General features: G+C 44.7%; 2 protein-coding genes across 2 annotated transcripts; one reads left to right on the forward strand and one right to left on the reverse strand.

Moving 5' to 3' along the window:
• LOC124011264 (adrenodoxin-like) lies at positions 1 to 2,896 on the forward strand. The gene is made up of 4 exons (XM_046324462.1): positions 1 to 477; positions 1,409 to 1,533; positions 1,675 to 1,804; positions 2,373 to 2,896. The coding sequence occupies exons 1-4, from the start codon at positions 137 to 139 to the stop codon at positions 2,479 to 2,481; spliced, it is 705 nt and encodes a 234-aa protein (XP_046180418.1). The 5' UTR covers positions 1 to 136; the 3' UTR covers positions 2,482 to 2,896.
• A 3,784-nt stretch (positions 2,897 to 6,680) lies between these two features.
• LOC124010724 (rho GTPase-activating protein 20-like) lies at positions 6,681 to 21,218 on the reverse strand. The gene is made up of 17 exons (XM_046323369.1): positions 20,698 to 21,218; positions 15,919 to 16,004; positions 14,394 to 14,564; positions 14,106 to 14,255; positions 13,663 to 13,704; positions 13,385 to 13,553; positions 13,197 to 13,263; positions 12,859 to 13,047; positions 12,460 to 12,641; positions 11,927 to 12,091; positions 10,805 to 10,929; positions 9,731 to 9,920; positions 8,772 to 8,874; positions 8,379 to 8,616; positions 8,028 to 8,269; positions 7,613 to 7,758; positions 6,681 to 7,511 (listed from the first exon to the last, which is right to left on the reverse strand). The coding sequence occupies exons 1-17, from the start codon at positions 20,791 to 20,793 to the stop codon at positions 6,681 to 6,683; spliced, it is 3,192 nt and encodes a 1,063-aa protein (XP_046179325.1). The 5' UTR covers positions 20,794 to 21,218.
• Positions 21,219 to 24,151: the final 2,933 nt, after the last annotated feature.

Raw genomic sequence — 24,151 nt, forward strand, 5'->3', positions numbered from 1 at the left:
AAGTAAAAACCTTGAGCTTTGCCTTTGAAATAGTCCAGAGGCTAAGCTTATTTAATTGAAACGAATTAGATATATTTCAGGTTTTATTTCCAAAATGATCGTGTAGCAGTATGGCCTCCATATAGCAGTAGCTAAGATGTTATGCAATAAACGTGAGCAGCGGTGTCTGCTGGTTACGCAAAGGGCTAGATATAGCCATTTTAGCTTGTTTTGTCAGTACTGTATAGCGGTCTCATACAAAGCGAAATCGGACTCTTCCCCGCCATTTAAGCTAGATTTTGAACGTCATCTCCAAGCAATGGCTCTGATGACATCGGCAAGAAGACTATTTCATGTTTCGTTCCGAGAAAATTCTCTACGACGAGCTGAAGCACTTATTTCAGCAACAAACACAACGTCGGGGAATTTATCATTGGCCGGTCAGCGAATGGCCTGTAGTCGTGTAAGGGATTTTAGCACCAACACACAACCTCTTAGGTAAGGAATCGTGTCATCTATCATTTCCCCAAACGTACTTAACTTGCTAGCTATAAAGGTATCCACACTTTGTTAGGATACTTGCTAGTTAGTCATATTGGCTACCTTAACTAGTTAATGTTAGGAAGAATGCTAACGTTAACAATAACCGAAGGCTAACTTCAGCAGAAAGGCTTGTTGCGTAATCATTGTGTCAGTACTCGATGTATTTGGTCGAACCAACTAGGTAGTTATCATTTCTTATAAGTGTGTGTTTAATCATAACTTCCAAACTTGCAGCAGTGTGACGAAAAGGTCAGTCAGTCACTCTTGAGGTCGGTTATCAACTTCTGGTTGAAAATGATGAGCAAAGGTTAACCAGCTGTCTTGCCACCTACTTCCTTAGTAACACACCGATCTATTTAATCAATTTATTAACGATGACACACTGCCTGTAACCTTATGTAGATCTCATCATTTGAAAATCATGTGGAAATCAATTAATTTGCAAACTGTCACCATTGTACAGCTAGGTACAACTGACTGATCATTCTGGCAGATAAGCGCCATCAAACCAGGACTTTGTTCAGGATCTCTAAACAGTTGTTGGACTAGGACATTGCTGGATTGCTTGTGGGACTAGTTACTCACTGTAGAGTATGGAACGACTGTAGAAATATTGTTCAACACATCCTGGTATAGATGTCAAAGCTAAAGCCATTGGATCTGTCTGCAGAAACCTGAAACCAATAGACCTTCAAAAACAGCCTGTACATTCGCAACTGAAGTCCTGAGAGGGTGTTACCTAGTCTATGGGAGTTCCCCATTTCCCACATACAATGCAGAGTCCTTGAGCATCTGTAAAGTGTTATGTTAATCCAATGTATTCCCAATCCCCAGCATGACCACAGCTACTGTCTGTTTCTGCACCATTGTGTCTGTTCCTGTGCAGAGCTGACAACAAGGTGACGGTCCACTTCACCAATCGAGATGGAGAGAAGATCTCTGTCAAAGGCTCTCCTGGAGACTCTCTCCTAGATGTCATTATCGACCAGGACCTCGATTTTGATGGGTTCGGTGAGTTGGGTTACGTTAACGTGGTTAAGTGAATTAATACGCTTGTTTATTGTAGGTTTCGCCTGCTCTCTCACTCTATGCGATGTTTTGATCTCTCTCTGTCTCTCTGTGTGTTTCTCTGTCTGTCTGTCTGTCTGTCAGGTGCATGTGAGGGGACACTGGCCTGTTCTACCTGTCACCTGATCTTTGAAGAAGACGTGTATAATAAGCTGGGCCCCATTACTGACGAGGAGATGGATATGCTGGACCTGGCCTACGGACTCACAGACACGTGAGACACACACACACACACACGAATTGGAGGCCCATTGGACGCACAAGTGAAATGACACACACACACACACACACACTCACTGCCACCAGTGTAACCAGAGTGTTATGCCACCAGTGTAACTGTTCAGCATAACAATGCTGTTATGCTGTTCAGCATTGCTTTATAATGAGATTAGGAGGTAATCATTGTGAGGAACAAGAACAGAGGGATAAACACACAGTGGCACACGCTTGCCTTGTACTGTTGCTAGCCTGCTTTCCAACCAATCGGAAGGGGATTTGAGTTCTGTGTTGCTGTTGCTGGTTTCAGCAAAGCAAGAGGAGAAGGGTGACAGTCATGACCTCACTAATCATATTAGCTGAGTGTTGACTGAACCCCTTGTGACACTGGCCCACCTCTCTTCTGTTGTCCCAAACGTTACCCCGTAAACACATCTTGAATAAGATTACCTCCTCACTCTCCAACTTAAATTATTTCAAATGGATCCATTTTGGTTAGGTCATAGCTTTGTGACGTTTTTAAATATGTTTGTCATAATCTTTTTCTCCCCCCCTCTTACTGCCAGGTCCCGCCTGGGTTGCCAGATCTGCCTGACCAGATCCCTGGAAGGCATTACAGCGAGGGTGCCTGAGAGTGTGGCAGACATCCGACAGAGTGGAGACGGGTCCTCATAATGGCCACCCCAGGCCAGAGCAATAGATGTACTGAACTTTGCCCAAATCAATGCTTTATTTCAACACTAGCATGACCAAATAATGCCCAATTCTAAGTGGTATGCTGTTATAAATGTCGAAATTGAAGACACTGTTTTTATAGAGATTATGAGATATTAACATTTGAATGAGTCCCCATAGTTTTATATTCACTTTATACAGGGAACAATGGGGAAAGTTGGCAAATAATTTCTCTGTGCCGAGCAGGTTCTGGAGACTAGAAGAAAGTTTAGATGGAAGTCTCCAATCAGCCCCCCCCCCCGTCCTTAACGGTTGTGAAGTAGTATATACTGAACAGAAATATTAATGCAACAATCTCAAATATTTTACTGAGTTACAGTTAATGAGGAAATCTGTCAATTGAAATAAATAAATTAGGTCCTAATCTATGGATGTCATATGACTGGGAATACAGATATGAGTCTGTTAGTTATAGATATTTTAATAGAAATGGGCCCCGGGATCTCATTACGGTGCTCCTGTGCATTCAAATTGCCATCGATAAAATGCAGTTGTGTTTGTGGCTTATGCCTGCCCATACCATAACCCCACTGCCACCATGGGGCACTCTGTTCACAATGTTGACATCAGCAAACCGCCATACACGTGATCTGAGGTTGTGAGGCCAGTTGGACATTCTGCCCAATTCTCTAAAATAACGTTGGAGGCAGCTTATGTTAGAAAAATTAACATTCTATTATCTGGCAACAGCTCTGATGGACCTTCCTGCAATCAGCCTGCCAATTGCAAACTCCTTCAAACTTGAGACATCTGTGACATTGTGTTGTGATGAAACTGAACATTTTAGAGTGACCTTTTATTGTCCTCAGCACAAGGTGCACCTGTGTAATGATCATGCTGTTTAATCAGCTTCATGATATGCCACACCTGTCAGGTGGATAGATTATCTTGGCTAAGGAGAAATGTATGCACACAATATGAGAGAAATAAGCTTTTTGTGCATATGGAACATTTCTGGGATCACTTTCATAGTCCACTTCCTCCCTGGTGAGTACTTAGAAATAACACATTCAAATAGTTGTTTTTTGTGCTATTACCAATACACATTACCAATTGTATTGAATTCTTTAAAATAAGTACCAAGAAGTACAGCTTGTCACCATGTAGTTTCTGAGTAAATACCAGCTGAAACAGGATTGTAAAGTCACCCATCCAGACTTCAGAATGACACCCATTAATCTGGCCAGAGGCGAGACTGGTTAGGATGCCTTATCTTGTCACTTCTATGGCCACCCTAGCCTTTGTTTTATCAAGTTGTGTAGCCTTACTGTCTTTAGTGTTGTCCTACCACTCGTGTAACCAAATATTAATTTCATATTCCACGTGATTGTAAATAGCACTCATCTGTGTCTAGTCAGAGAAATTCTGTATTAAAATTGACTTTCTAATTAGTCTGATTTCCCTCTGTCCCATGTCCTGTTTTTGGCTCTGAAGAGAAACCACCCTCAAGGGAATATACCATTATACTAACATGATGTATTGCTCAACCATAGAAAATGGATCCTCCATGTTCTTTAATGAGAAAATGACACACAGCAGGAAGGAGTATTACTTCAGTCCTTCAAATGCGACACTCTAAATGTATACTGAAAAAATAAACGCAACATGTGACAATTTCAGTTCATATGAGGAAGTCTGTCAATTTAAATTAGGCCCTAATCTATGGATTTCACATGACTGGGAATACAGATATGCATCTGTTGGTCACAGATACTTTAGAAATGGGCCTCGGGATCTCATTAAGGTATTTCTGTGTATTCAAATTGCTGTCGATTTAAAATGCAATTGTGTTTGTCTGTAGCTTATGCCTGCCCATACTATAACCCCATTGCCACCATGGGACACTGTTCACAACGTTGACATCAGCAAACCCGCTCGCCCACATGACGCCATACACATGGTCTACAGTTGTGAGGCCGGTTGGATGTTCTGCCAAATTTTTCTAAAACAACATTGGAGGCAGCTTATGGTAGAGAAATTAACATTCTATTCTCTGGCAACTGCTCTGGTGGACATTCTGCAGTCAGCATGCCAATTGCATGCTCCCTAAAACTTTAGACTGACGTGTGACATAACCACTTTTTAGAATGGCCTTTTATTGTCCCCAACACAAGGTACACCATTGTAATGATACTGTTTAATCAGCTTCTTGATATGCCACACCTGGCAGGTGGCTGGATTATCTTGGCAAAGGTGAAATGCTCACTAACAGATGTAAACACATTGAGAAATATTTTTGTACGTATATGAAAATGTCTGGGATCTTTTATTTAAGCTCATGAAACATGGGACCGACACTTTACATGTTGCATTTATATTTTTGTTCAGTGTAGTTACTTTGGGAAGAGTCTTTTCCAACAATAGAACCAGAATCTGTTGATTTCGAATGCCTGCTAATCTCTTTCCAAACAGGATCCACATACAATCTACATCGGGTTGGGAAACTGGCAGCCTGTGGCCCCCCTTTTGGAGACAAATGTATTTTATTTTGGGTGGGGACTCAAGTCAGGGGCTCAATTTACCTTTGGGAGTTATAATAGAATACACAAGGTGCAATTTAGAACTGTGCTTGTGCGTCAGTAGTTCCTCTTATGTCAGTCACCCTGATCTACATTTTGTAGATATTATTAGCTGGATCTATGTTGGAAGTTAACTGCGCCAAGCTAATTGGATGGCAACATGGCAGAATTAATTAGATAAGTTCTTACATCAGTCATTCAGAACAGCTTGGCATGAACCTGGCATTCTGGAGTCCCCAGGGTGCACCAGTCCTGCTGATTGAGGTGACAGTGGGTGATTGGCTGAACTTGAGTTCAGTGGGGTTTGGGTGTAGTTGAGTTTAATACAAAATTCAAAAGACAGTTTCCCAGGTGCTACTGGACTGAGAGAGCATTTCAAAGAAAACGAAACAACGGCACCATTAGTCTTACTAGCCAAGGTGGTTTGTTTTCTGATCTGATTATCTTATGCATTACACATCAAACGAGTGTAGTAGCCAGTTTAATTAAGCAGCGGCGGCATCTGCCAGCGTGTACAATCTCAATACAGCGTGTACACTTTAAACATTATAAAGCATCCTATGGGCACAAATACAAAAAGAGAACAAAGCACAATTTATGGTGTAGAAAGCTATGTGAAAATGCACATAACACAATTGGCAGCAATTAGTATGAAATGAATACCTTAAAGTAGAAAATAAGTTAACAATCATACTGCATATACTGTAAATTTATATAATGTATACTTGTCAGACAAACGGATCTATACAAACATAGGGCTCTATTCAATCCGCATCGTGGAAGTTCAGCTTTTGAGCGTGATTGAAATTTAAAGGCAACGTTCCCGCTTTAGCGGCGACTGCATTCGCGGTAAACGCTGCCTACTGTATGTCAGCTCAATCGGAAATTACCTTTACATTTCTATCGAAGAATCAGTAACGCTTCAGCGATACAGAGTGAATAGAGAACAACAACTCTCAGACACCCTGCCACATATACAGTACAGATTGAAATACAGAGTTTGAGAAATCTTTTGAGGAAACACCACAGCTGTAAGCTTAAAGCACTTTGCTTTGTCATTATCAACATTGCTTCATTGGCAGTCAAGATCGTCTTTGTTATTTACAAAATACTGTCAATGCAAAATCACAGCCTCGCATACACTGTCTAAATATGACACGGTTTAGTAAGGAATTTTTGTTTAAAAGTAAACGTTTTAGTAATCTTATACTGATCATAGGCAGTTCACTGCAAGGGTCCCTGTGACTAATCTCACATGTAATCCAATCAAATAGCCTGATCCCTAAAGTACATTTGTTCACTTCTGCGATCTAAAACGAAACTACATAATCTGAAACTACTCTTCCCTCCCTACTCCTAATACGTACATGATACATTCACTTCAGTGAGCTCTTTTAGTAGAATCTATAATAATATAGAAGAGTCTTAATACCAATTGATTCTGAAAAGCAAAGTGCATTGTAAGTATAGGAATGTTTCTCCACAATAAGCAGAAGGTTATATCTGTGATTCTCATAAGCGCTAGGTTTTGATTCTGTTCTGGTCCAACATGACTCTACCTGTACATTTACAGCTGTATGTAGAAGCATTTAGTGTGACTGTTCACAACCAGTGATGGTCTCACACGTAGGACTCTTCAGCAAAGAGCAGTTGGTCAAAGTCGGGCTCCAGCATGGGATCACTACACCTCCTGAGCCGCTCCCTCTGCCCCTGAATCAGGGCTAGCGCCACCTGCTGACCACTGCTGGGATTGCTGTGCGTGTGAGGCGAGAAATAGTCCCTCACAGCCTTGGTGGCAGAGGGAGACAGGCAAAACTTCGGAGCCCCGCTTTGGTCCGTGCAGGACACCTTCAACCCCAGGTCTTGGGACCCGTCCACTGACTTTGACCTCGGACCCAGTTTGGCCTCTCTGTGAAGTCTCTCCGGGTGTGAGGCCTTATCCAGAACCAGGGCTTCGCCTAGATGTGCTGCCCCAGGCTCGGAGCTCCGGCGCTGGGAGCACCTGCCCCCGGAGAGACCCTCCATGCCTGGGGCTAGGGAGTGGGACTTCTGCCTGGCTAGGGACAAGCTGGGTCCACCCTGCCCAAAGAACACATGTTGGGGAGGGGTACGACTGCCCTGATTTGTGATGTCATATCCTGTTTTGCTCGCTGCGCAGGCCTGGCTGTGTATCTCTCTCAGCTCTTTGACAGTGAGGGGTCTGTCTGTGGGCTGGGAGCAGGGAGAGCGACAGGAGTGGAAATGCTCCTGGGACCTCTGGCGCGATGGTGGGCTCACCGAGCCTTGACTGGATCGTCGGTCCTTGGTCACCCTGCCGCGATTCTGCAACCCTCCTGCCTTTGGAGGGCAGCTGGCCAGGCTGGACTTGGGCGGGTTCTCAGACGACTGTTTCAGCCCTCCTTTATCCTGACATGACTTGCTAGTGGGGAGAGTCTTGTTAGTGGAATCCACCTACAGAGAGAGAAAGAGAGAACTGATGAGTCTATGTGAAAGAGAGAGACATTCCATGAATGAACAGTACTAATAAAACAACCACATGTAATGGAACTCACCACACCCCCCTCATCCTCCTGCTGCGACAGCGACAGTCTGCGGCCTCTCTTCAACCAGGTGTTGGGATGGAGCCCCTTGCAGCCTTTCAGCGTACCCCAGGAAGGGACCTCCTTCGGCGGGGAGATATTGGGACTGAGCCCCTGTCCTGGAGCCGGGGTGGGTAGATTATGTTTTGAAGTAGGGGAAGATATGGGGGTTAGAGGGACAGGAGGACCAGGAAGGACAGGAGGACCAGGGGAGGGAGTCAATTTTGCGGCGCTGGGTCCCACCCTGGGTTGCCAGAATGGAGCAGACTGGATGCTGGAGTGGGAGAGGAGGCTGTCCAGGAGTCCACTGAGGAGCGTGTTGGGGTGGGGGAGGTGGGCGGCGAAGAGAGACTGGAGTAGCTCGCGTCCCGACGTCGCGTCTGTGTACCTTGTGAGGGTTCGGGGTCACACACACCCTTACTGCCATTCCACTCCCCTGTGTGTGTGAGTCCGTGTGTCTGTGTCTGTCCATCCTTCCGTAAGCTGTGAAACATCTCCCCACCTCCAGCCAGGTCATCGATGCTACCCAGCCTGTCTGCGTTCCCTGCCAGTCGCGCCACAAAGCTGGCCACAGAGTACCCTATGGCCGGCTCTGAGCACCTCCTCCCCCCCATCCGAGGAGCTGGGGGGCTGGGACAGGAGGAGGGGGGCACAGCTGGGATGAGTTTCCTGGTCCTACCTCGGGCTGGGGTTGAGGGCTGGAGGAGGTTGCCAGATCCAGGTTGTGTGATCGTATCACGGTGGTGCTGGTTGCCAGATTGGGGGTCTGTAGTGTGGGGTCTGTGGGTCTGTGTCCAGGTCGGGCTGCTCCTTGTCGCAGTCACTCAGGGTGAGGACCGAGTCCAGGCTGCCCTGCAGGGGCTTGGCTCTCCAGCGCCGCCGTGAGGTGTGGAGGCATGGAGACTCACTGCTGTCATCATTCAGCATGTTCTCCAGGCTGTCATAAGATGAGTCGGTCAGGTGGAAGGAAGACACGTCTGTGGAGAGAATGAGAAAGAGAGAGATAGAGGTGGACAGACAGGAAGAGGAGAAAAATAGGTGGTGTGTGCTTTTGAGCAGGGGAATCTTTGCATAAACAGAAATGTTAGTGTGTGTGTGTGTGTGTGTGTGTGTGTGTGCGCGAGTGAGATACCCGATTCGGCACGTTTCCGGGGTAGACCTCCAAACACGGAGGTGACATCCTCTCCCAGGACCTCCTGGCAGTGTTCTATCATATACCTCACCAGGTCACACACCTGGGGACAGGACAGGGGACAGGTCTTTAACCTGGAGGAACTACTACAGATACTGAGCTCCATGTATCTTTTTATTAGGCCTCGAGTTAAACCAACAACTAGCATTTAAGACACATCGTGTTTTTCTCATGAGAAATCAGTCTCCAAGATAGAGAAGTGGGTCTATTCTTAGGACAAAGGGCTTCACAGCTTTCTAACGGCATGAAACAGGAACGCAGGAGTGACGTGAATGATGGGAATTTACCAGATAACCTTCTCAGAGAAAGAACAAACTATTCCGAGTGGGTTGGACATTCCGTTGATATGGTGATGAACTGACACAAATGCAGCCCCAAAATGGCTCTGATGGTTACATTGATGTCGCTCTGTCTGTATTTTCAGTCTCGGCACGCGAGATAAGCTTCTAGGGGCTAACGGGCTATGGAACACATGAACTTACTTGTAACCTAAGACTTTGTTGCATAATACATTTTTGCTATGTTAGCAGAGCAGTCAGACAAATCTGTTAGCCATAGAATTAACTTAACTGCTACACTATTAGAGAAAAAAAACACCCATTGTGAGGGAAGGGGTAGAGTGTGTGTGTTTGTGTGTGCATCGCAAGACTAGTGTGAGAACAGTGCTGACCCTGCAGGCTGAAGGAAATGCGTTGCATATTTCCTAGCGAGCCCATTATGTTTCCAGCTACCTTCTCATTACTGTTGAGTTCCCAGCTACATGTTAACTGTTACTCTACTGTGGTTTTCCAGTGTTTGAGTGACCATTCACTAGGTTACAGGATAAAGCCTTAAGTGGAGCCTAGCCTAGATAAAAGGTTAGGGGTCAAGGGAAAGTGCTTATGTGCATTTCCCCTCACCTTCTTGGCGCCCTCCCCCTCCACCTCGGGGCTGCTGGGGCCCGGAGCCCAGAGCATGCTGGGAGCAATGCACACAGACAGGTTGAAGGCGTTCATCTGGTTGTCATGGGCGTTTTCCTGGATACCGTGCAGCACGGCGACAACGTGGCGTAGCAACAGGGCGTTCTCTTTGGGCAGTAGACCAATCAGCCTGCAGAGAAGGAGGATCACAGATGGGTCAAAGGTTATTATTGGTTCTCAAAATGTGTATTATTTACAGTATGAACGGGGTCTTGGGTTTTCCCTGACAGGAAAAACTCCAGACGCTGGTTTGTTTATTTGGATCCCTATTAGCTTTTGTAGAAGCAACAGCACCTCTTCCTGGGACTACAAAAAAACACAACACATGACTCGTAACAAAACACTGATAGACAAGGACAGTCACACACATTTAAAATACAACAAAATACAAATACAACTTGATTTGATTTGTGTAGGTACAAGCTTCCCCTAATGACTGATACGTGGTCAGATGTTTCTCATTAGCCTGATGGTTTTGATTAAGATTCAAGTAACGTGGTAATCTGATCCTAGATCTGTCTTAAAGGGCTACCTCTACCTCCATCTGAACATGGACTGCTTTCCAGCACAGAATGAATGATAACATAACAGTTCACACACTCTTTCTTTCTCTCTCTCTCACTCACTCACGCGGCTCCCTTGTGACTGGGTGGAACGAATCGATAACAAATAGTTGAATGCCCAGGAGGAATATTCAGTTTGCCCAATATTTTCCTACTTTAAAGCGGCCTACAGTCGTGCTGAGGCTGTCCAGTCCTTCTCTTCAGTTCCCTAATCCTGTGCTCTGCCTGTTTAGAGAAGCGAGCTGAAAAGCTTTGTGAACCATTGAGATAAAACTCTCCATGATTAGAACACTGAGCTGAGGGAAGCAGTGGATCCTTAAAACCCTTTAGAGGAGTTTCCCTTTCATAACTAAATCACCTGGTTCATTACTCAGCCTATTACTGGCTGATTACGCCACTTATCAGAGTAGGCTACTGCTGATACAGGTGAGGATGGAAAGTGTCTGTCTACCTCGTTATATCCTGTGCCTGCTCCTCCTCCTCTGCCTCCTCCGATTCTGCTTCCTCCATCACATCCATCCACTGTTCATAGAGGTCGGAACACAGCAGACTGCCCGGAATGTTCCGCAGGAAGTCCTGAATGTCGAGACAGAGACCAGAGTCACTAGACTGACACAATTTATAGTGGAACAAAAAATATACAACAGTAAAATATCATTGAAGTTCATTTTGAGGTGAAGTTTTAGGTGGACACCTTCATTTGTCGTCATAGACTTCTAGATGTGACTGTTAACGTCTTCAGACTCACTCAGTGGATCTCGACCAGATTATGAGCTACAGATTCAATTGGACGACCTTATCTCTATTTAGCTATAGTTTTTGTCACAGCCTGTGCTGCATTGCTACCGGCTCGTATGTGTCACCCATAGAGATATGAGTCGATAATTGGATTGACGACAACAACACACCACAAGGGCACAGGTGTAATGTAACACTTGGCAAGCAAGGACAATGTCCTTCCCTGACATTAGTCATTCACAAGGCTCAAAGGTCGACTTTGGGCACGAAAAACAGTCCAACTCCGCCTCTTTCTCAATTTTCAAACAGAACATGGAGTGTGCCGTTGGTGGTCCATCGACGTGTCATTCTGGTCATGCTCGCCACGACTGACGTAGCTAGTTCGTTAGCTAAATGGAGCCGCTGTAGCTAGCCAGTAACTCCCCCTGTATGTGTTGATGTCATTTCACAGGTCGGAAGCTCTAGAGATCGGTAAGAAATTGCAGTTCTGCAGCCATTTTAAAGCATTAAATGACCTGGTTTGATGGTGCATTGATCAGTTATATAGTTTAAGGCGGTTATTTGAGCGTTTTCCCCCCCCAACCTCAATACTACAGCATCAATCTGACAGCCGCATGTTTCTTTACAGCTTCATCTGCCACGGTCCTACAAGGTGACCAGATTTACTAAGCACAAAGGTTAAACCTGTTTTTCCTCAGGTGATGAAAGTACATTTGGTTTCACTTCACTGAACCCTCCGCCTGCCATAAGGCCTACATAACACCACAACATTGGTATAATTGATGTAATTCTGCCACAGACTTCAGAGTTGTCAAGCGTGTTTTAGAGAGTGGACCTTAAACACAGCAGCGATGATGAAGACGTGCTCCCGTGACAGCGGGACATCCTGAGCCCCAGAGTCCAGTCTGTCCCTGAGTTCACGACACGCCCTCGCCCCCGCTGACCGTCGGAATATCCCCCGCGTGAACGGACCCTCGTTGTACAGAAACACCAGCATGTCCTAGTGACAGAGACAGAGAGAGAGAGAGAGAGAGTGAGAGTGAGAATGACAGAGAGAGAGAATGACAGAGTGACAGAGAGAGAGAGAGTGACAGAGAGAGAGAGAGAGAGTGACAGAGAGAGTGACAGAGAGAGACAGAGAGAGTGACAGAGAGAGACAGAGAGAGTGACAGAGAGAGAGAGAGACAGAGAGAGAGAGTGACAGAGAGAGTGACAGAGAGAGTGACAGAGAGAGTGACAGAGAGAGTGACAGAGAGAGTGACAGAGAGACAGAGGTTGCAGATGTGAGTGATACATTTTCAACAGACTTCCTCAAATCACTGTGATGATGTCATTCTGAAGTCACTGCGACATCATCGCCTCACTCACCATGACGGGCTTGGGCAGGGAGTTGTCCCAACAGATGGTGCTCAGCGATTGGCCAAACAGGTAGCCGGGGGCAGGAGAGGAGAGGTTTGTAGAGGAACTGTGGAGGTTAGGATTGGAGCCTTTCCAGAAAGCCCAGTTGATGAGAGAACGCCTTCGCTTGAAGGGCTTCTGAGCTGGGTCTACTGGAGAGAGATGTCAGGTCAGACAGGACGTGGTCACAACAGAGAGATCAAATCATTTGCAGTGCGACACAGGAGAGAGGAGAGAAAGGGAATCAATAGAGTAACAAGAGAAAGCGTGACAAGCAAAAATGAGCCAATTCTGGACCATCAGTAACAGACCATTAATAAACCTTTTATTGACTGGTATTAGTACATTAAGCACCTCCTCGGTCCTCACCAATCACAGGCGTTGTTGTTGTGGAGCTGCATCGGGTCTTTAGGATGAACTGGCACTGTTTGTCCACCTGTACCTGGTCGCGGTGCATCGCCCTCTGTCTGTCTGGAGGTGGAACTGTGTCCCTGCGGCCCGGCTGGGCCAGGGGCTCCCGCATATGACTCATCTGGATACTGAAAGGAAACTCATGACCTGGGAGAGGGTTAGGGCGTAAAGGTCAAAGGTCAGGGGTTCCAGTAGGATTTAGTTCCAGGCTAACACTAACACACCTGACTCAACACCTAATTCAACTAACACACCAGGGAATCAACCAGTAGACAAGACCTTAGTTAGAATCTCACCAATGAGAGGGTAAGGGGCGTTGTCCCTCTTGGAGCTTACCCACAGCTGGTAGTCCTTCACACAGCTCTATGGAACACAGACAAAGATATTCTAAGATCCAAGATAAACAAAAACACTCAAAAAACTGCATTAGTCAAGATAACAACACAAGACACAAACAAACAGTATTGCTCAATTCTATACACACCGTGACACCAAACTGTTGAAGAGCGAGTCGGACAACCTCATTGGTTGAATCAGAGTTACTGACACCCAAGGTCTTACTGACGGCCTGAGCACAACTCCCGATGCCTTTCCCAAACACCTTCAGTGGAATGGTTTTAGGATCATCCTTTTCCTTCTCCTCTTTTAATCGACTGGAAAAACAGGAAAGTTAGGCTCCAGCCCACAGGCAGAACACATACTGGACACGTGTCAACATACGTTTACAGTAGAAGAAACCATGAAGGCTTGTCTGTTGCTCACCTTTTGAGCATGGAGAGCCAGCTCTCCTTCTGGACCTCAGAGCTGGTAAAGATAAACCATAAATGTCAGAACAACAACACGATCAACCTAAACATGTCAAATAAGAACCTAAAACACATTCTACAGCAACTTATAGAACCACCTGTAAAAATGTACCAGGTTGAAATATATACAACCTATAACGGTCATAATGTTTATCGGGGGAGGCTGGTGGGAGGAGCTACAGGAGGACAGACTCATTGTAATGGAGTAAATGGAACGGTATCAAACACGTCAAGCATATGGAAACCACATGCTTGACTCAGTTCCATTAATTCCATTACAATGAGCCCATCCTCCAATAGCTCCTCCCACCAGCCTCCCCTGCTGTGTATATATAAGCAATGCTTCACTGCTCAGAAATACGCAGTGCAGAGTGCAGACCCAGAATGTCTGTTGTGTACCTGAAGGTGACCACACAGTTGCAGGTGGGCCAGCCCATGACGAAGCTCCTCTCTGGGTTGGTGCTGCCCTCACATACGTCCTCCATACACTGGGCTGTCCACATCTCACCCACACACACCTGGGCCTTCAGCTTGAAGTGTGTGGGAGACCTGAGGATGACAAACAACAGATGTCAGAGACACACTCACACACACACACACACACACACACACTCATTTTCATATTCATTCACTGCAGTCATCCTCCCCCTCTGTCTCCCACCTTCCTCATCCCTCTCTCGCTCTTACTTGGACTTGGCGATGATGAGGATGTCAGTGAAGAGGAAGAAGTCTCTGTCCTGCGTCTGCAGCCCTGTCTTCAGCGTGACGTGGCCGTGCAGGAGGAACGCCCTATCAGGACACAGGAACGACTGGACCAATGGGCACGTCTCTGGACACACAGGAACCAGGAAGCTCTCTCTGGGGAGAAAATATCAGGTATACATCCAATCTAAATCTGGGGAGAAAATATCAGGTATACATCCAATCTAAATCTGGGTAGAAAATATACATATACATCTAATCTAAACACAGTTTTCCAGAATAAATAAATATATTCTTTCCTAACCAAATTATACAACCGAAACAAAAGGTTTAAAAAAAAACGATGTAGGAACTTCAGTTCAGGGAATCAACATTATGGGGTATGTGGTTGTGATTGAAGTGTGGAATTAAATGGAATGTGACCCTGCTGTGAAAGGGGTCAGTTAGGTTAGTAGTCACCAGGGCAGTATCTCTTTAATATGGTTATTCACTGCCCTGGACAGAGGGTCAAAGCCAGGGATATTAATAGATCCCAGATCCTGATTGGGATGGATTAGCTATCTGAGAGGATTAGCGATGCCTGAGAGGAGAACCACTCTAGGACTAGGAGCTTGGTGTTTGTGTGTGTAACAACAACTGGAGATCATTGTGAACCATTCACTTCACAACTTCCTTGACATATAGCATGTGAACACACACAAACAGAAAAACTCTGTTCCTCTCTTAGTAATGAAGTCGTTCCACTCCTTCCTGTTAAGCGTCTGTAGTGTGGTGCAGATTATGAGATCACCCCTCTTGAGTATTTGGAAGACGTAGGCGCAACTCTCACTCAATTAAAGAACTTGGTCCAGCTCCTTCCACTCCTCTCAATCACAGCTCAGAGTCCCAGGGGTCGTCTAAGCAGTAATGACCCTGTCACACATCCAGGCTGGGAGGAGGATGTCTGGTCTGTCCCTTTAGACAGCTAACTCAGACTGATAACACACTCTTAGAACAAAAGGCTGCTATCTAGAACCTAAAAGGCTGTCCCCGTAGGAGAACCCTTTGAAGAACCCTTTCTACAGAGGTTTCTCCTATGGGGAGAGCCATAGAACCTGTTTTTTTAAATATATTTTTCATAAAGAGTGCACTGCTGTCTCCTGTTTGACCAGGGTACGCACGTACACACACACACACATGCACACACAGACACTCACTCGCACGCACACACACACACAAACTGTCTCCTCAGGTTCAGCCAGAGTGACCCTTGACCTCTCTGATGTATGATCATCACAATCCATGGCCACTTCTCTAGCCAAGAGAGAACCATAGAAATAGAATGGAAACTGTTGACTTAGAGCTCTACCTTGAGAGCTGAATCCTAACTGGAAAACCCACTTAACTCAAGCTTTGAGTGTGATATTGATGGGAGATTTGCAGGAAAAGTTGAGTTGTGTAATTTTTTGTTGAGCTAGCATTTGACCTTTACACCTAGTTTATGTGAAATGTCCCTGGTCCCACAACGCACCTGGAGAAAGTTCTGGATCTGGTCAGGGCTTTGTTGATGACCAAAGAGGGAGCGGACTGTCGACGATGGCTCAGAGACTTCAACCTCTGTGGAGGAGAGAGAGAGGGGTATGATAGGGGTGGAGATGGAGGGAAACAGAGAGAGAGAGGGGTATGATAGGGGTGGAGATGGAGGGAAACAGAAAGAGAGAGGGGTATGCTAGGGGTGGAGATGGAGGGAAACAGAGAGAGAGAGGGGTACGATATGGATGGAGATGGAGGGAAACAGAGAGAGAGAGCTGTACAGACACAGCAGAGACTGATCCAACAGCCCAAATAGGTCTTCAACTCTGACTAATGTTCTCTAATGGGTTTCACCTTATTTACAGTACACAGCAGCAGCTGGCTGGCTGGACAGACACATACAGCATTTAAACATTGGTTAAAAAGCGCACCGTGGTGCAGCCTAGACATTGCACAAGTCCGAGGTAAAGAGATAACATTTACACTAGATGTATGCGATAACTCGCCATCAACTTTGGTGTCAGCAGTCACCGCTAGAATGGCCTCCAAACGGACAGTTTAAGGGAAGTGAAATTTACAATGGAGGTTTCAATTATATATCAGGGCTGAGGTGACTGAGGTTCTTTCTCAGTGAGGGATGTCTCCTGTAAGTGTAGACTGTAGGGAGCTCTGGAGAGACTTTCCTTTTGAGGGACAACACATGTCATTCATTAATTGGGAGTCCAAATTGGATTGGAGGGTGGATGATCTTATTTTAAGGTAGAAAATATAAAGTGAATACGTAAATCAGATGTTATGCCTCTGTGAAATCTACAGGTAACCCTGTGTACAACTTTGGGGTCAGTCATGCCTCCTCTGAGGTCACCAATGTACAGCTGATTAATTGCATTAAAACATGTTACCAGCAGGGTTGGGTAGGTTTACTTTCTAAATGTAATCTGTTACAGTTACTAGTTAGGTTACTGATTACTATTTTGGACAGGTAACTAACTTCTGGATTACCCAAACTCAGTAACGCAATCTGATTACATTAAGTTACTTTTAGATTACTTTCCCCTTAAGAGGCATTGGAAGACAAAAATGTATTTTACCAATTGAACGACATCTATTGCAGGATAAATCAATGTTAAAGTTGACATATCTGGCCTTATCTGGATGTTACATTTTACTTTATGGGTTGGTTATGTAGGCTTCTTCTAACCCATCGCTTTCTACTACAGATAATAATAATAAATAGATTCCATTATATATATTAATGTACAAATAAGTCAAAAATGGATGTAGCAACTACAGATTGCCCCTTTAAGTCTATCAAATGTGTGCAACTTTGAGCATGTGTCCAGTAGGCCTATGGACTTTTTATTTTATCAGCATGAATTTGACTGAGCAATAAAAGCCCACTTTTAGGCTGGGATCCGCACTATGCAGCTGTTGCAAGAGCCCATTTTTCACTGGCTGTCCACTGGTTTCAAAAACAATGATTGATAGGCAGCTTAAACTTCTTGAATTCAACCATTATCGGGTTCAAATCCCCATTTAGATTTGTGAACAGACATCCACAACACGTAAGGCGCAAATAGCTAAATGAGAGAGCAGCAGTGTGATTCACATCAATGAGCTAGGTAGATATCAATAATAAGGGATATCTGTATGCAGTAGACTACAACACTGCTGTCATCCTGACCTCCAAGCGTTTATTCACATTGGATGCCGACAGCAGTCGCACCATTGGAAGACATAGATTGGACTGTAGCCTACAAAAACCCATTCCTGCTCTTTTCATGTGATTCATCAAACACCTGTGGTGTGTCATCCTAGTGGTCTCTGATTTACGGTCAGTCTCGCTCAGGTGGAACAAACTTCAAATTTGCACCTTTTTTCAATACCGATTTGAGTGTCTTTGAGAAAACAGAGAAGAGTCCAAGATTTGTTTTGCAAAAATCCTGAATTTAAAAGTAATCATCTACTTTGTCAAAAGTATCTGTAATCTGATTACAATATTTTTTGCTGTTAAACAGATTACAGTTACCGTTTTGTTGTAATCCCTTCCATGTAACGGATTACATGTAATCTGTTACTCCCCAACCCTGGTTACCAGAGTAGTTGGTTATTATTATTATTACATGGCACATGGGCAACAATGTAAACATTGCCTGTTCTATCTCGAAGTAAACAGCTAAATAACATGTTATTCTGAACTGTACAGATAATGACTTGTGTAACGACTTTAGGCATAATCATGTTTCCTCAACAGACCAATTATTTATGTTAAACCCATCAGGGTTATCTAGCCTGCTGGTCAGCAGCCAAATCTGTTAACCTAAACAGTTAGGACCTATCCTGTGATGACATCAGCTGTCACTACTGGTTATAAGGAAGGCATCTATACTACATTAGTAATGACAGTTATTATGACACAGTAATATACAGTGCATTGGAAAGTAATCAGAACCCTTGACCTTCTCCACATTATGTTACGTTACAGCCTTATTCTAAATTGATTAAATTATCCCCCCCCCTCCCTCAACTAAACACAATATCCCATAATGACAAAGAAAACAGGTTTTAGATTTTTTTGCAAAAACAGAAATACCTTATTTACATAAGTATTCAGACCCTTTGATAGGAGACTTGAAATTGAGCTCAGATGCATCCTGTTTCCATTGATCATCCTTAAGATGGTTCTACAACTTGATTAGAGTCCAACTGTGGTAAATTCAATTGATTGGACATGATTTGGAAAGGCACACACACACCTGTTAATATAAGGTCCCACAGTTGACAGTGCATGTCAGAGCAAAAACCAAGCCATGAGGTCGAAGGAATTGTCCGTAGAGCTCCGAGACAGGATTGTGTCGAGGCTCAGATCTGGGGAAGGGTACCAAAACATTTCTGCAGCATTGACGGTCCCCATGAACACAGTGCTTCCATCATTCTTAAATGGAAGAAGTTGGGAACCACCAAGACCCTTCCTAGAGCTGGCCTCCCGGCCAAACTGAGCAATAGGGGGAGAAGGGCCTTGGTCAGGGAGGTGACCAAGAACCTGATGGTCACTCTGACAGAGCTCCAGAGTCACTCTGTGGAGATGGGAGAACCTTCCAGAAGAACAACCATCTCTGCAGCACTCTGCCAATCAGGCCTTTATGGTAGAGTAGCCAGGCGGATGCCACTCCTCAGCAAAAGGCACATGACAGCCCGCTTGGAGTTTGCCAAAAGGCACCTAAAGACTCTCAGATCATGAGAAACAAGATTCTTTGGTCTGATGAAACCAATATTGAACTCTTTGGCCTGAATGCCAAGCGTCACGTCTGGAGGAAACCTGGCGCCATCCCTACCGTAAGGGTGGCAGAATCATGCTGTGGGGATGTGTTTCAGCAGCAGGGACTGGGAGACTAGTCAGGATTGAGGGGAAGATGAACAGAGCAAAATACAGAGTAGATCCTTGGTGAAAACCTGCTCCAAAGTGCTCAGGACCTCAGACTGGGCCGAAGGTTCACATTCCAACAGGACAACGACCCTAAGCACACAGCCAAGACAACACAAGAGTGGCTTCGGGACAAGTCTCTGAATGTCCTTGAGTGGCCAGCCAGAGCCCGGACTTGAACCCAATCTAGCATCTCTGGAGAGAACTGAAAATATCTGTGCAGCAACGCTCCCCATCCAACCTGAGAGCTTGACAGGATCTCCAGAGAAGAATGGGAGAATGTCCCCAAATACAGGTGTGCCAAGCTTGTAGCCTCACACCCAAGAAGACTGGAGGATGTAATCACTGCCAAAGGGGCTTCATCAAACTACTGAGTCAAGGGTCTGAATACTTATGTAAAGGTCATATCTCCGGTTTATACATTTTATACATTTGCAAACATTTCTAAAAAGCTGTTTTTGGTTTGTCATTATGGGGTATTGTGTGTAGATTGATGGGGGGAAAAAAACAATTTAATAAATTTTAGAATAAGGCTGTAATGTAACAAAACGTGGGAAAAGTCAAGGGGTCTGAATACTTTCTGAATGCGTAGGTCTGGTGACTGGATAGATAAATGAAACAGTTTTAATAACTATAAATTACTGAAGCAGTCATGTATTAATGGCAGGCTTACTTAGATCTGCTATTTCCACACAAAGCAGAGCAGTGGGTAAAACCTATTGCAAAAGGCTTCCAGTCCCCACGCAGCCAGACACTATAGTGGTGCCAGAGACTGGAATACCCGGCTACAGAACACCACAGCTTTTACACAAACACAACTACTGATTCAGAAGACTGCGGAGGGGGAATCTATACATTCCAACTGTTGATCATTGTCCTATAATAACCTACAGTTGGCTATATGATAAAAGCCTAAGGTTTCAAACGAAGGTGTCATTTGATATACTGCATAAGATTGTGGTTTCAGAGCATTGAAACGCTTTTGAAATGTCACCAATTCACATATACGCATGGATATGCAACAAGTAGTGCTGTTTTCAGAAAATAACTGAGTTGCATGGGCCTAATTCCTGGGTCTGTCTATGGATATTCAGATTAGTATCTACAACCGGGGGTTCGGTTTAACGGCGATTTACTCCCTCCTCCTGCGAACACCGAGTCCGAACATAGCACCGGCAATCCCCGTGTGAGTCAGTGCGCTACGGGGCACAGAGCGCGTAACAACACAATTGCAATAAGCTACTTTACAAAACAAAAGTATTTTCACTGTTTTGAAACGCATAACAAATCACACACACATTAATGGGAATGAGTGCGTAAAAACACATGATTTGGCCTATCACGTTAATTTACCCTCTTGTGTTCATGTTGCGTGCTGGTCTTGGACTCGCCGGTGAGTGACGTCCTGCGACTCAGCTCGTTCTGTTGCTGTGGTGACATGGTTTCCATCCAGGTAGAGTTCCGCGGGAAAAGGGGAGCTGCAACCGCGCTCTACTGTCCCAAAGCTACCCAAAGACGAAGTAAAGAAAGAAACTCCATAAAAGTACTTATTCGTTAGAAGCATTCCACCCATGCGTCGCTGTGCATGTGCGAAAGAAAGGTAAATGTTCCTGTCGACACCTTGCAGTCCAACCAAGGTCGTATAAACTACGCACAGGATTTGTATACGGTATTGTGCCCGTCGTGGTTGAAAATTAGAGTTCAGTTGTCTGGTGTTGAAAACGAACTGTCTAAGCCATGCACATCTTCACAATTTATAGGTCTTCTAAGCACGCACCTCACTCAGGCTCTCCACACACTGAAACAAATTGGCTGTGTCAATTCTTTACACACGAGCTCGTGAGCCCTGTGGAGTCGGCGCCTCGGTGGCCCCTGGGTCCTACTGCAGACCGGGTCTGGTAGAGAAGAGTTGGTTATTTTAAAGTAAAATATCTCCGGGAAAATTGACGAGGTAACATTTCAATTTAAGTGGGGACTATGTTACAAGCTTGATAAAAAAAATAGTATGTGCTTGTTGTATTCCTCCAAGACTTGAGGTGAGCTTTGAAGTTTAGACTTGTTAGACTTGTGAAAAACACTATTCTTATTATCATGATCAGCAGGAATTAGACATGATAGACATTCATTAACAGGTGGTCAGTGTAATAGACAAGAGGGCGCTGTGCCCACTGTCATAATAAGAGTAGGAGATAAGAAATGAGACCCAAAACTTTTTGAACTCGGTTTCAAAAAAAGAAAGAATGTAATAAAATCCATTTTACTGCAGCATCAGACAGAAGTGGAGCACAAACTGGGCTAAAGTGAGAAGAACCAGGACAGTGTGTGCTCCCCAAACCAATCACAATCATAGCCCCATTTAAAGTGGTTCAGAAAATCCGATGATTAGATGAATGAGGGTGATAATGAAATGCCTTGGGCTGTTGGGCAGACAGAACATAGAGAAAGTACAACATACCCTCATTATTGTCTCTCTGAAACTTCCACTTTCTCCTTTAATCTTGAGGGCCGGTTTTCTGGAACCTAATTAGTCCTCAATTAAAAATATGTTTGAAATTTAAAAGAGAAAAAGTAACATCCCTCCTAACTTCTCTTGACATCCCTTCTTTTTCAGGCACGCAGACACATTATGTCATTGCATTAGATAGAGGATTTGAGTGGCTTTTCAACTGTGCTCTGTAGGGTTCCATTAGAAAGGAACGTCTGGTCTCCCTGCACAGCCAAAACATGTGGCGAAGAGCCCTCAGAGCCGACAACTACAATCACTAACACTACATTCCTATCTTTCTCTCCCACTCTGCCTCTTCCTCTCTCCCTCAACTCTCCACACTCTTTCTGTCCATGCCTCTTTCCCTTCTGCCAACAGCCCTATACTTCCCGTCCGTCCCTCCACCTCTTTCTGTGTTTTTGTCTTCCTTCATCTCCTCCTCCCTCTCTCCATGTTCATCCCAGCACAGCATTTCGTCCTCCAGTGGTTGGCCCGACCCTCGTCCCATCGATTTAATCAGCTTCCCGAATGAGCCAATGTTCCAGACAGAAAAAGGCAGAGAGGCGTGTGTCTGTTCGCTATGCAAGGTCCTGAGGACATCACCTCTCCTCTTCACCTGCAGCAACTAGCAACACAGGGTCACGTAAAACATGGCTGAAAACTGAGAACTACAATTGACTGAAAATTACAAATGCAAAAAGTTGACGCCATCCAATGACATGAAGTACTATATTCTCATTGTCATATTCACTGTTCCACACCAATGTAACAGACATGGTTAGAATACATCTACAGTTACTCCTACCACTGGATGTGCCTTCCTGCCCTCCGTAGCCTGTATGAGCTGCAGACGTCAGAGGCAGGAGATGTTTATTGCCAATAAATGAGAGACTGATGTGTGAGATAAATATTTATGAAGTGTGTAGATTCCCTCCCTTCAGTCCAACAGTAGACAAACTCTCTCTCTCTCTCTCTCTCTCTCTCTCTCTCTCTCTCTCTCTCTCTCTCTCTCTCTCTCTCTCTCTCTCTCTCTCTCTCTCTCTCTCTCTCTCTCTCTCTCTCTCTCTCTCTCTCTCTCTCTCTCTCTCTCTCTCTCTCTCTCTCTCTCTCTCACACACATCTGTTTCTGGAAAGATTCCTCTGCTGTGTCAGCGCTGTAAAGGCAATACATCGTCTGTACAGATAATATACAGAGGGAAGTTTTTGGACTTGGGGACTGGGCCAGAGATGTGAGCTGAATGACTTCGGTTCGAGCTCTGTTCTGGTTCTGGTTTAGAGTGGGTTCATAGAGATGTGATCAGATACGATCACATACAGTCTGTCCTTTGGTATCCACACTGTTTGTCCCGTGGCAGCGATTGCCATCCTGATAGCCATAATCTAATGGCTCACGTCTCTCTTTATAGCTGCCCAAGAATGGTATGAAAAAGCTGTGGATACCCTCCATCATAGTCAGAGGACCCTGAATCAACCAATTGACTATTGTTCTACTGACAGTATGCCTCAATTGCCACTGATGCTGAAAGACTGTCAGATAAAACTTTGACATTGAATTGTCATCAAGATCGTGTTTCAATGCATCCACAAAGGTTCATTCTCATCAGTACTAAGACTTTTTACTGCAACTTTTGATTATGTTTGTTGTATGCAACAATTGTAATACTTTTTTCTGTAGTGTTTCAGATAGGTCTACATGTTATTCCTTTGTAATGTGTATCACGTCTGCTAGCTATATTTGTATTTACCCTCCCAGTGATCATATCTAGGGTCTATTGTTTTCTGCTAGCAGGCCTATGTCATCTATTACGGTCTCTGGCCCCTTTGAAAACTAGATGATAGACCTCAGGGAATTTTTCTCCTACATATTTCCACTCTGAAAACGAGTAATAAAAGAGTCCTATACCCTCCAGCTCCTCTCTCTGTTTTCTTGACCCATTTCTCTCTGAAATTAATCTGACATTTCCACCATTGGCACACGAACAATGCCGGCTTACATTAATCTAATTTAAAACAATGTTTCTGGCCACAACTTTCAGAGGCCTTCCTTTCAGTTGGACTTTATTTCGGTTGGCCTTCCTTTCAGACGCCTTCATTTAGTTTGTACTGGTGGGAGCCTGAGGAGCGATTATCACAGCCTATGATAACAAACACAGACCCAGATCTGCCCTGGAAACACAGGAAACAGAGGAAACTACCAGTTCTGACAAAAGTCACCCAGACAAATGTTAAGCGGCCAGTACTAGTTCAAATTCAGTTCTTACGCTGGCTACGTCCCTTTCGTCTTCAAGAGAGCGAGAGTTGCACCCCTTCTGAAAAAACCTA

This window comes from Oncorhynchus gorbuscha, linkage group LG23, assembly GCF_021184085.1.
Source record: "Oncorhynchus gorbuscha isolate QuinsamMale2020 ecotype Even-year linkage group LG23, OgorEven_v1.0, whole genome shotgun sequence".
In the NCBI taxonomy this organism is placed as follows: Eukaryota; Metazoa; Chordata; class Actinopteri; order Salmoniformes; family Salmonidae; genus Oncorhynchus; species Oncorhynchus gorbuscha.